This window comes from Scylla paramamosain, chromosome 9, assembly GCF_035594125.1.
Source record: "Scylla paramamosain isolate STU-SP2022 chromosome 9, ASM3559412v1, whole genome shotgun sequence".
Lineage (NCBI taxonomy): Eukaryota > Metazoa > Arthropoda > Malacostraca > Decapoda > Portunidae > Scylla > Scylla paramamosain.
Window position 1 is genome coordinate 5430001 of NC_087159.1, and position 12500 is coordinate 5442500.

General features: G+C 43.2%; 1 protein-coding gene across 1 annotated transcript in view; it reads right to left on the reverse strand.

Moving 5' to 3' along the window:
• Positions 1-7299: 7299 nt before the first annotated feature.
• Positions 7300-12500, reverse strand: part of LOC135103900 (zwei Ig domain protein zig-8-like) — a 66566-nt gene continuing 61365 nt past the window's right edge. The window contains exon 6 of the mRNA XM_064010828.1: positions 7300-12299. Coding sequence (XP_063866898.1) covers positions 12296-12299 — 4 coding nt within the window. The 3' untranslated portion in view covers positions 7300-12295. The remainder of the gene's footprint in view (positions 12300-12500) is intronic.

The window sequence follows — 12500 nt, forward strand, 5'->3', positions numbered from 1 at the left end:
ATTTCTTAATATATTTCTTTATAAGTAAATTTAAAAACTTTAATCTCCTGTTATAATGAAACACGCTGTTTTCTTGCATTTTATCATTCATGTGTTGAAAATGTAACGTGACTCCGACATGAGACAGGAGATGATTGTGCTGCGTATTCTCTCTCTCTCTCTCTCTCTCTCTCTCTCTCTCTCTCTCTCTCTCTCTCTCTCTCTCTCTCTCTCTCTCTCTCTCTCTCTCTCCTCTCCTCTCCTCTCCTCTCCTCTCCTCTCCTCTCCTCTCCTCTCCTCTCCTCTCCTCTCCTCTCCTCTCCTCTCCTCTCCTCTCCTCTCCTCTCCTCTCTCTCTCTCTCTCTCTCTCTCTCTGAAATTTAAGATGCAGCTGAAATAAATGTTCTGCCCATTTTCTGTTGGTAGCGAGGGTAGGTAGCGGCAATGGTTGCGGTGAAGGTGGTGGTGGTGGTGGTGAGAAACGGAATAGAGGGGAGAAAATGTACCGGAAAAAGAAGTGACATTTTTACGAGCGAGGAAAGGTTCTTAAAAGTGTTAATTGTTCCAGTACGTTCAGCGCTCTCAGAAAAAAAAAAAATAGTATCCAGTTATGAATATGCCAAAAGGGAGTTTGTATAGGGATTCTGAGTGGGGGGGTTATATGTGTTAGAAGTGTGGGTGGTATGGAAAAGGGAATTATTTGATGAGTTAAAGAGTAGAGTAGGAAAGGATGCATTAGGAAGTGGTTAAGGTGTGAAAGAATCGAATCGTTATTAAGAGGAGATAGTAGCTTTGGTGTGTGTGTGTGTGTGTGTGTGTGTATGAGGGGGGAACAAACATTTCAACATCGTGGCACGGACTTTCTCCTTCACGGCACAACTTTGTCAGTTGATACAGAGGGATATAATTATGTATGTCGTATCGATTGGTGGAGAAACGTTAATGCACAGGTAAAGTGATTTACCTAAAACGGACCTCCTCTAAAAGGTAAAAAAACGACTCTTCGCTAACGTTATTAAGTATTCATGTATTTGAGTGGCAGAAAGAGACAAAGAGCATATATATGAGTACAGACACACACAGGCACGGCTCCATTTGTAATTCTCTTGATGCTCATCGTCCAGCCCACTGACCCGCGCCCTTCCAATGAAACGTCCACTGATTGAAAATGAGAGGAGCTGCTGCAATGGAGTGATACATATATATATATATATATATATATATATATATATATATATATATATATATATATATATATATATATATATATATATATATATGTACTGAAATTTCAACGTTTTTTCTATTTTAATTTGTATTTTTTTATTTAACTTTTGGGAGTATATGTACGTACGTATATTGATGTTAAATAGGTACACACACACACACACACACACACACACACACACACACACACACACACACACACACACACACACACACACACACACACACACACACACACACACACACACACACACACACACACACACACACACACACACACACACACACACACACACACACACACACACACACACACACACACACACACACACACACACACACACACACACACACACACACACACACACACACACACACACACACACACACACACACACACACACACACACACACACACACACACACACACACACACACACACACACACACACACACACACACACACACACACACACACACACACACACACACACACACACACACACACACACACACACACACACACACACACACACACACACACACACACACACACACACACACACACACACACACACACACACACACACACACACACACACACACACACACACACACACACACACACACACACACACACACACACACACACACACACACACACACACACACACACACACACACACACACACACACACACACACACACACACACACACACACACACACACACACACACACACACACACACACACACACACACACACACACACACACACACACACACACACACACACACACACACACACACACACACACACACACACACACACACACACACACACACACACACACACACACACACACACACACACACACACACACACACACACACACACACACACACACACACACACACACACACACACACACACACACACACACACACACACACACACACACACACACACACACACACACACACACACACACACACACACACACACACACACACACACACACACACACACACACACACACACACACACACACACACACACACACACACACACACACACACACACACACACACACACACACACACACACACACACACACACACACACACCTAATTTCTTATCTAATATGAACAGAGGAAAATTCCAAACCTGAAGAATTAACTGAATATGCGTGAGTGCGTGCGTGCAAGCGATCGAGTAAGAGAGAGAGAGAGAGAGAGAGAGAGAGAGAGAGAGAGAGAGAGAGAGAGAGAGAGAGAGAGAGAGAGAGAGAGAGAGAGAGAGAGAGAGAGAGAGAGAGAGAGAGAGAGAGAGAGAGAGAGAGAGAGAGAGAGAGAGAGAGAGAGAGAGAGAGTGTGTGTGTGTGTGTGTGTGTGTGTGTGTGTGCGCGCGCGCCGCACAAGCAAAAAAAAAAAAGAAAATTAGGCAGGCTAGAGAGGAAAGTTTATGCTCTCGAGTTTCAAGTTGGTGACTTTTTAATGAGGAGGATCGTCAGTTTTCCCAACTCCGTAATTTTCAGAAGCTTTACCTTTCTTTCTTTTCTCTTCTACCTATCACCATTATCACTCATCTTCCGTTTATTGCCCGTTCATCATCACTCCTTCTCTTCTTCCTCCCTCCTGATATCACCACTTCTTTCTCCTTCCGACATTCCACAGTCCTCCAATCGTATTCCATTACCTTCCATCTCCTGCATTAGCTCCACCAAACACTCCACGCCACTCGCAGCTCTCTACTGCCCCTCACTCTCACCCTCCCCCTTTCATCCATCTCCATCTCTTTAGGCTGACTCGACTTTGTGAATATTTAATAGACGGATCTCGATAATACGTAGGCTCTATGTTGTTTTTACTTCACGTCTTTCCGTTGCGAAAGTAAGGAAGAAAGAACAAGAGGAGGTGGAGGAATGAAAGTGTCTTATGAATTATGCATGTCAGTCTGAGGTTCTCTGGAGGATACGAGTGTAAATATACTGTGGGAAATGTAATGTTTCTGATGATGTTTTAGGGAGAGGAGTGAGGCGCTGCAAGATTGATGGGTATGTCTACCTTAAAGTGGATGTGATGAATTTTTTTTTTTTTTTTTTTTTGAGGGGGGATAGCTAGCTGAGGTGTGTGTGTGTGTGTGTGTGTGTGTGTGTGTGTGTGTGTGTGTGTGTTTCGATAGTGCATTTCAGATATTTTCACATTACAGTTGAGGCAAAAGCAAATGCATATTTTCTCATTGCGTGTAATCTTGCACGTCAATATTTTGTTTGGCAATCAGTAAGAAAATTGTATAGTTTTAGATATATGTGGGTGGGTGGGTGAGTGGGTTGGTGCTCATACGTGTGATGTTATTGTGTTGGCTTTGGTCGAAAATAAATATAAATAATAAAATAAAGCATAAGTTACGTGTAATATTGATCAGGCAGTAGAGGTGATGGTTAATCTTTGTTGTTTGCAGGGGTTGATACATTACATCGTGTCTGGCTGTTGACAATGTGTACTTTTACTCTTCTACCTACTGTAATGCTTAGGAGTTATTGGTTATATCTCATGATCGTCAACTTGAGGATGTAAACTTAGAAATATGCAGGCACATGCAAAGAGGAGGTAACTGCAATGAATTAGACAGTCCTAACTTAGTGCTTATCGATATTGGTGATGAAAGATCAGTCCCTGCGTTGTAAGCTCAAGCAAGTAGAAGTGAACATTCATACGTAGAATTTGTGTGTAGTTCAAAATTGTGCAGAACTGTGATAGATTATATAATATTTCCACACCGATGCAAGCTAAGAGGAATGGTGGGATGGGAGTAGCCTTTTGATGTAGTAACCCATTTCTTAACCAGTTTCTTCACCTATTTCTTAACCCTATTTATAGTTAGTTAGTTTCAAAGCACTCGTGGAGACACTGAAAGACATGTTGCTATTTATCCTTTGTAGTCCAATGCAATATTATACTTCAGCTTAGTAAGAAAGACCAGCAAACCACCCTTACAAACCCTCACCTCATCTTCACCGCCATCACACAACCTTCAATTCACCCACAAGAAATACATACAAGAGATACAAACGTATGCATAACGCGACAGAAATGTGCGAGGGGTTCCTATGAATAAACTAGCATTTGAGGGTCGAAATATTGAGTGGCTGGTGCATAAAAGCGGCGCCCTTGAGTCACCGTCGAGACAGCTAACCAGTTTACGTGTTGGGTTACCTGGCACAACCTGATACGTGGGGCGTGCGTGCATCCCTTCAATGTGGTTATGCTGGGGAAGGAAGGAGCGGCAGCCAGACACCGGAGAGAAGGATGAGGAGGAGGAGGAGGTGGTGGTGGTGGTAGTTAATGGAGATGATGAAAACTAACAAGAAAAGACCTTGAAAAGCGAGAGAGAGAGAGAGAGAGAGAGAGAGAGAGAGAGAGAGAGAGAGAGAGAGAGAGAGAGAGAGAGAGAGAGAGAGAGAATGTTATGAAAAACATAAGGAACGAAGAGAAAGAACATTATCAAGGAAATAAATGAAAGATTAAGAACAATAATAAGAAAAGAACACGAAAGAGAAGAGAACGAAAGAAAGGGATGATAACATAAAAAAAAAAAAAACAGGAAGACAAAGATGAATAAAACTAACAAAGAAATAAAGAAAAATGAAGAACATGAATCATAAAACGAAGAAGAAAAACAAGAAAGTGAGGGTTAGAAAGAGCAGAAATAGAAAAATGAAGAACAAAACAGTGACAAGAAGAACGATATAGATGAGAAAACAAATAAAGCAACAACAACAAAAGTAAGGTGAAAACACGAGTAAAAACAACGATGATATGAGAAAGAGCAGATATACAGAAAAGGAAGAACAAAAACAAGAACAGGAAAATATAAGTAAGGAAGCAAGAATGACGACAAAAAGCAATTTGAATAAACAGAACAACATAAACGACGATAAAATGCAGAAAAAAGATGCCAAGAGGAACAAAGATAGCAACGAAAAATGAAGCACAATATCTTCGTGTCAAGATATGTAATAAAAAAAGTCTCCCCTCCTCTTGAGAGAGCGAGGACATTGAAGGAGTCACGATCCCCCGGAGGTTATGAAGGCAACGACCAGGGGGAGAGAGAGAGAGAGAGAGAGAGAGAGAGAGAGAGAGAGAGAGAGAGAGAGAGAGAGAGAGAGAGAGAGAGAGAGAGAGAGAGAGCGAGCCTATACACACACACACACACACAAACAGTCCACAAATTTTCCAGGACTACGTAAATGTAAAATCTACACCATGTATTTATATTACGTGATGTAACATTTTGGGAAAGCAGCTCTGTGATTTTGTGACATTTTGGATAAGGTTTTCAGCGATCGAGGGACTTGCTGGTCATGTCAACCCTCACTTGTTACGCTCGTGCAGTTTTCAGTTTGTTAAATATTAAACATTTCGCAGAGATCCAAATGTTCCAGGTGTGTGTTGCTACATTTCCATTCCTCCGCTCTACATTCGCATTTTGATGTTGCGTTCAAAGGAAAAAAAGAAGGAATATTTGTGTTTGTATTGGCGCGTTTGATGTTTAAAGGTACATTCCCTTTTGTTATTAATGAAATGTATGTGTCATTATCCGTATTATTCTCCGTATATTTTAGTTTTCAAGGGAGGTTCTTTGTGGACCATATCATATTCTCTCCCTTTCTCTTATCATGCACCCAAAAGTTCCTCGTTTCACGCTCCGCCAGCCTCACTACGTCATGAAATATCTCTTACTTCTCTCCTCAAGTAAGATATGACTGTAGCTCAGCTCGGAATATTTCTCCATTTGGCTTTATTGTGAAGGAACTATTTATAAATTCTGCCTGTGTCAGTTTTATTTATTCTAGCCGTGTTTTACAAAATTTGTTTTTTCGGATCCACAACTCCTAAATCTTTGAAAAAAATACACCGAAGCGGGATTCGAGTTTTTATTGCACATTTCGCTGTCAGATTTATTGTTCTCTCTCTGCCTGCGTGAGACTTTACATTTCTGCACGCTGAGCCATGTCTATTTTTCCTTTTTTTTTTTTTTTTTTTTTGTATATGCCAAAGGGCGAAGGGCCACGAGCTTGGAAAAGTAGTAATAAAAAAAAAAATCAAACCTTTCTTATTCCTGTTCGATAAACATAAATAGAAATACAGTGCTCAGTGAAACTCCAACGAAATTTGTGATAAAGAACGCAATCCAATTAATACATTGATGAATTGATATGCATTGAACATTTTCTTCCACAGTTTAGGAATACAATGGAATGAAGCGAGGAATGTATGAACTGAGCTTTGTACTGGAGAGGCTGACGACGCGGCCATGAGGAAGAAAAGGTTGAGTGTTGAGCGATGTGGAAGGAGGGAAAGGGAATGCCGGTAGAAAAATGGTTTGTAGTGATTTGTTGTTTTTATCTGAAGTCAGAGTTTTACGAGATAATTCCAAAGTTGTGTGTGTGCGTGTCTATCACTGTCTGTCTGTGATATGTATTTTTTTTCCCGATGTCTATTGTTTCTTTTCATCTGCGAGTTTGTATTTGTCTATTTTCTCCTTGTCTGTCTCTGTCGCGTTTTTGTAATATTTTTTATTTCAATGTTCTGTTCTCTTATCAACCATTTCTGTGTGTGTCTCTAGATGCTTGCTTTTTCTTTACTATTTTTGTGTCCCCGATTGGAGTCTTCATCAATGTCTCCCACTGGCGGTGTAGTCATGCGCCTCCTTGCCTTGGGGAGCGTCTGGGACCGAACACTCTGCGGTCAGCTCTGGTTGTCTCTCGGTGGTGTCCCTGGGGCCTTGTTCGTAAGTCTGGGCCAGAGTGCCTCCGAGGAAAGCTGCTGGCAGTGATTCCCAAAACCTTTCAGAAAGAAAGAAACTGTTTAATTTTGCTTTCATAAATTCTAGTCCCAGAAAATAATCTCTAAGTAAGTTTTGTGTCGTGTATTATGTCCTTTGTAATTTATGATTTTTAGGCAATTTTTTTTATCATGTACAAATATTGCATTATTGAATTCTTTTAGAACCATGTAAAATGCTAATCTGCAATGGATATATGATTTTCAAACCATTTTTTTTATAGAGGGTAAAGAAGGAGAGGAAACTTTTGGTACTTTTATTGTAAAGAACACTACACAGAGACTCCCGAGCCTTCAGACAGGCCGAGAGGACCCACGGAGGCTCCCTGGGACTCATGGCGTGGGGAGCGTGGCACCCGGTGGTCACGTGCCCCAGAGAGGAGTGTGGGATACAGAGGAGGTGAGCGGACAGAGTGCCAACGTGAGCCAGAGTGCCGTAAGTACAGTACTGTGGCACTATGTAAACCACGCAAACTTTGTTACTGGCATCACAGAATACCATGAACTTGTTGAAACGCACGTCTCGTCCACGGGAGCTGAGCGGCGAAATAGACCTACTCCGCGCGTCTCCGTGACACGAGTGTTTTGATGCCAGCCAGCCGTGGGGTGCCGAACACAACCCACACTGAGGAAATTCACGTACACACTACCTCAAAAGTACAAAATATTTTACTCTGTTTATCATTATTATTATTAATATTATTATTATTATTATTATTTAATTTTTTTTTTTTTAGCTTCCGTTATATTTTGGAATAATGTCAGTGCATAAAATGTTCTCATGCGTCTTTCGGGGACAAAGTTTGCATCTACATTTTGAGTTCAGTTTATCTTATTCTTTCACACTGTGCAATATTCTAATTATCTTTTGCGTCCCACAGTGAGATCCACATTAACAGAAACGCAGCTATATTGGACCTTTACTTTTTCTTTTTCCTGCGACACCAGAGACACGAGATTCACTTGTGGCGTCCCAGAGGCAACCTGTATTACAAGTTTGTTTAAGCCGCTGGTCACTAAGGTGCGGCGAGGGTCCCTGAGAGAGAGAGAGAGAGAGAGAGAGAGAGAGAGAGAGAGAGAGAGAGAGAGAGAGAGAGAGAGAGAGAGAGAGAGAGAGGAGAGAGGAGAGAGAGAGAGAGAGAGAGAGAGAGAGAGAGAGAGAGGTCATTAGGGACAGCTAGGAACGCCAAGGGACAGCCAAGTCCTTTCCTCTGCCACATTTAATTCTTTTCTCGGGCGTCCCTCGTCACTCCGTCCGTCACAAAATTATGCTTCACCAATCAGTGGAGATTTTCAATGTGCACTTTCCAAATGTAGAAGTTCCAGTTCTGTTATGTTCCTTTATCATTATCATCTTTTCTTTGGTGCATCTCATTGCTGGAAATGCCAGTTCTCTCACGTTCTCTATCATCATTATTTTCTTGGTGCATCTCATTGCCAGAATTCTCATTATCACCATCATTTCTTCCGTGCATCTCACTGTCCGTCACACTGGGAGGGCTGCACGCCGCGCCGCCACCCTTGTCCGCAGAACACAGCGCATGAGGGACGCACTCTTGAGCAGCACGAGACACAAATAAAAGTGAAATCAATCGGGTCGTAATGCTTCCTATACAATGTCTGTACATCTGGTGGTGTATCACAGATTTTAGGCGTAGAAAAAAAAGCATCATAAAAACACGTGATGAGTGAGGTCTCGTCCCCCTGCTGCTCCTGGCCCGGGACTCTAGAGGTTCAGACAAGACTGGTGGTGTGTGGCGACCCGCACCAGGTGGGAGTGACTCGAGGACTTGACGCAATAGAAGGGTTAAGTGAAGTGTGGAAGTAAAGGTGAAAAATGAAAGAATCTAGAGAACAAACCGTAATATCATAGCTAAGAGAGAGAGAGAGAGAGAGAGAGAGAGAGAGAGAGAGAGAGAGAGAGAGAGAGAGAGAGAGAGAGAGAGAGAGAGAGGAGAGAGGAGAGAGAGAGAGAGAGAATGAATCCGAATATTTCCTTCACTCCTCAAATACAAGAAGAAAAACAAACAGATCTACCAACCCTTATGAATAATAATAAAAAAAAAAAAAAATTCTCAAGACTACCATTATAATCATGACCTCAGTTCTCAAGATGGAAGCTCCCACCCTCTAAAAAAAAAAAAAAAAAAAAAAACGGTACAAACTGAAAGAAGTGAAACTGAACGGACCACGCTTCGTATTTTTACTCCACAAGTAGTATAAGGAGTCACATCCGGCGCCTCCCCCTCTCCCTTAAGCAATCCTATCCCTTTGGGGCGGAGTGTGGCAGGTGTGGGGAGTAGGTGTGTGTGAAGGGAACCGAGGGAACCGACGACCACTTTTCGACATAGATATCCCAATGAGGAGAAAAGTTTTGCAACATTCTCAATTACAATTTTATCCGTGAGATACTGTCAATGGTAGGTGGGGCCATAACTGCCTTTACTGTGTTACGTGATGGAGGAGGAGGAAGAGATGGGGTAGGAAGAGGAAAAAGAGAGGGGGTGTAGAAAGAAGAGGAGGAAAAGGGTTAAGGAGAATGGTAGAAAAAGAGGAAGGGGAGGAGGAAGCAGAGGAAAAAATAGGTATGATAGCAGGAACAGGAGGAGGGAGGAGGAGAAATAAGGGAAGGAAGAAGAAAGAAGAAGAAGAAGAAAGGAAAACTTATTGATAAAAGGAATGAGACAGGCGAAGATAGAGGAGGAGGACGAGGAGAAGGAGGAGGAGAAGAAAAGTTAGGAAGAATGGTAGAAACAGAGGAAAAGGAGGAAGCAGAGGGAAGAAATGGGTTAAATAAAAGGAGCAGGAAGAGGAGAGGGAATAAAGAGAAAAAAGAAGAAAGGAAAAAGTTATAGGTAAAAGGAATGAGACAGGTGAAGATAAGAGAGGAAAAGAAGGAAGAAGGAGGAGGAGGAGGAGGAAGAAGAGGAGGAAAAGAAGAGGGGAAGAAAGAAAAGAGGAGGAGGAAATAGAGGAAAAGAGTTAGAAAGAATAGGGGAAAAATGTGGAGGATAGCAGAGAACAGGAGAAGGAAGAAGAGAAAATAGACGAAAAGAAAATAGGAGAAGAAGAAGAAGAAGAAAGGAAAAGTTATTGAAAAGAGGAACGAGACAGGCGAAGATAGAGAGGAAAAGCTAAAAAAGGAGAAAATGGAGGGAATCGACAAAGGGGAAGAAAGAAAGGAAATCAGAGCGGAGTGAGGGTTAGAATTTTTAAGCATTATTTACCCTCTCACCCCTTCCAGCCTCGTGTATCCTCGCGGATTTGGGACGCGTTTTCTCTCTCCGGGGCAAGAGGGACGGGGAACAATTTGATAATATCCACACGTTAATAAAAGTTGCCATTAAATATTCCGTTGCGAGTTGACCACATCTGACGAAGCCTTAATTCTATTTCCCCGTGTGATATGTTTGCACGATGGAATTATTAAATCCCTTCGCTAATTGAAATCATAAAGTTTGTACTCGGAATATTCTTGAATTTATTGGCTGGGCTGTGTATCTGTGAGCGAAGGGAAAAGAGAGAGAGAGAGACAGAGAGAGAGAGAGAGAGAGAGAGAGAGAGAGAGAGAGAGAGAGAGAGAGAGAGAGAGAGAGAGAGAGAGAGAGAGAGAGAGAGAGAGAGAGAGAGAGAGAGAGAGAGAGAGAGAGAGAGAGAGAGAGGTTTCGTTATTAATTTTATCTCCCAGTACAAATTTAGGTAAATAATGTAAATAGTATAGATTTCTAGTCTTGATCAGCACACAAGACAATAAAACTTGATAGAAATTCACCCAAGATTGAAATGTGATAGAGCCACGCAATATAATCTCACTGGTCAGCCTAAGCCCAGTGTTGTCCTGAGAGTCCCGGGAGAGCAGCGGGGACGACGAGCCTCCGATACGAGCACTGTGTAAGGTATGTACACTGAACAGTCTGAGGGGGTGAGGGCGGGCAGCCAGCAGGCCAGGAGTGGGACACAGCCGTGGCCACGAGCCTGGTGGTGTCCCGGCGGTCATCCTCCTGCCCAGTGGGAGCCCCGGGTGTCCTTGGAGGGTCATCTTAAAAAAATTTATAATGATACCTTTTCCAGGGAGTGGTCTGTGCACACATTAGCTACATACATGGTGCACGTAAGGGTAATATGTGCACATGACTAACAATATACATACACGTTACGAAATATAGAGTCCGACAGAGTTATGCGCTCAACATCTTGTCTTTTTTTTATATATATTTCAGATATATATTTAGGTTACGTCCCACATATATTGACATATATGCGTATTATACACACATACTTACTTACACTCACCTCAGTTATTCACTCACTCGCTCACTCACCCTGTCCTTACAGATAGCAATGTCATCAAATACAGAAGAATGTACTTTTCTTATTTTCTGGTATATAAAAATTAGTCTACTCTACAGACAGAGCCAAGGGGGAGGGAGGGGAGGGGAGGACGCGCCTCCCCTGCAGCAGCTGACGGCTCACGACCCTCGGGCGCAGCCTGTTCTTCTTTGAGCTGGTATCTAACACACAACTAAAGACGGTAAACTCCCCGGTGAGATATTACATGGCGAGCAGTAATCAATGAGTGTGGGCTGCAGTGCCCGGGCCTCCCGTGCCGCTGACAGGGCTCTGGAACCTTGGCTCATGCTCTGCTGAGAGGCTCGGGAGGACGGAGAACACGTCGCCACGCACTTTACAAGATGGCCGCACGTTGCATTATGAACCGCGTCTTTTATTACAGGCCTCAAGTTCTTTTCCGAGGCCACGCGTTGTGCTGCAGGCCATGTGCTTTGCTGTCTTGTCACAGAACACACACATTAGTAAACGCGTCTGCACACTGCCAGGCCCACGCGGTGTATCTGAGGATTCACCCCATATTGCAGAACACACTTAGTGAAGGGCACACTTGGTCTGTTGGTGATTACACGATTTGTTGGAGGCATTACGTTCTACTGAGAGGCAACGCACCTCCTGGTGAACCTCACAAACCCTTAATTATATGAGCGGTGCAGGACAGGCGGAAACTCCGATGCCCCTACATTAGAATAGGGCCGCGTGTTGCCGCGGGTGTTGGCCAGGGCAGGGAGAGGCAGGGTAGAGAGTCAGCCACACTATAAGAGCAGCTGAGTGGTGGAGGAAGTCGCCCAGAGGAGGGAGAAGAGGGCGGGGAGGGCGGTCCACAACCGCCCACGTGTTCCAAACACACTCTGGCTCCCCGACGTTCTCCTCTGGATGGCGGCTTGTTTTGTCACCTGGTGGAGAGTAAGAACATGGTATTAATATGAAGCAAAATAAGTTCTTTGAAAACCCAGCCAAGCACTAAACAGGTCACGCGTGCCGCATGTGCAGGGCGTGGGAGAGGTCTCCGTGTTCCCCTGTGAAGTTGGTGGTGAAATATAAGTTCCATGAAAACCAATACTATAAATTTGTTCTCCCTCCACAGGTTGGTGACG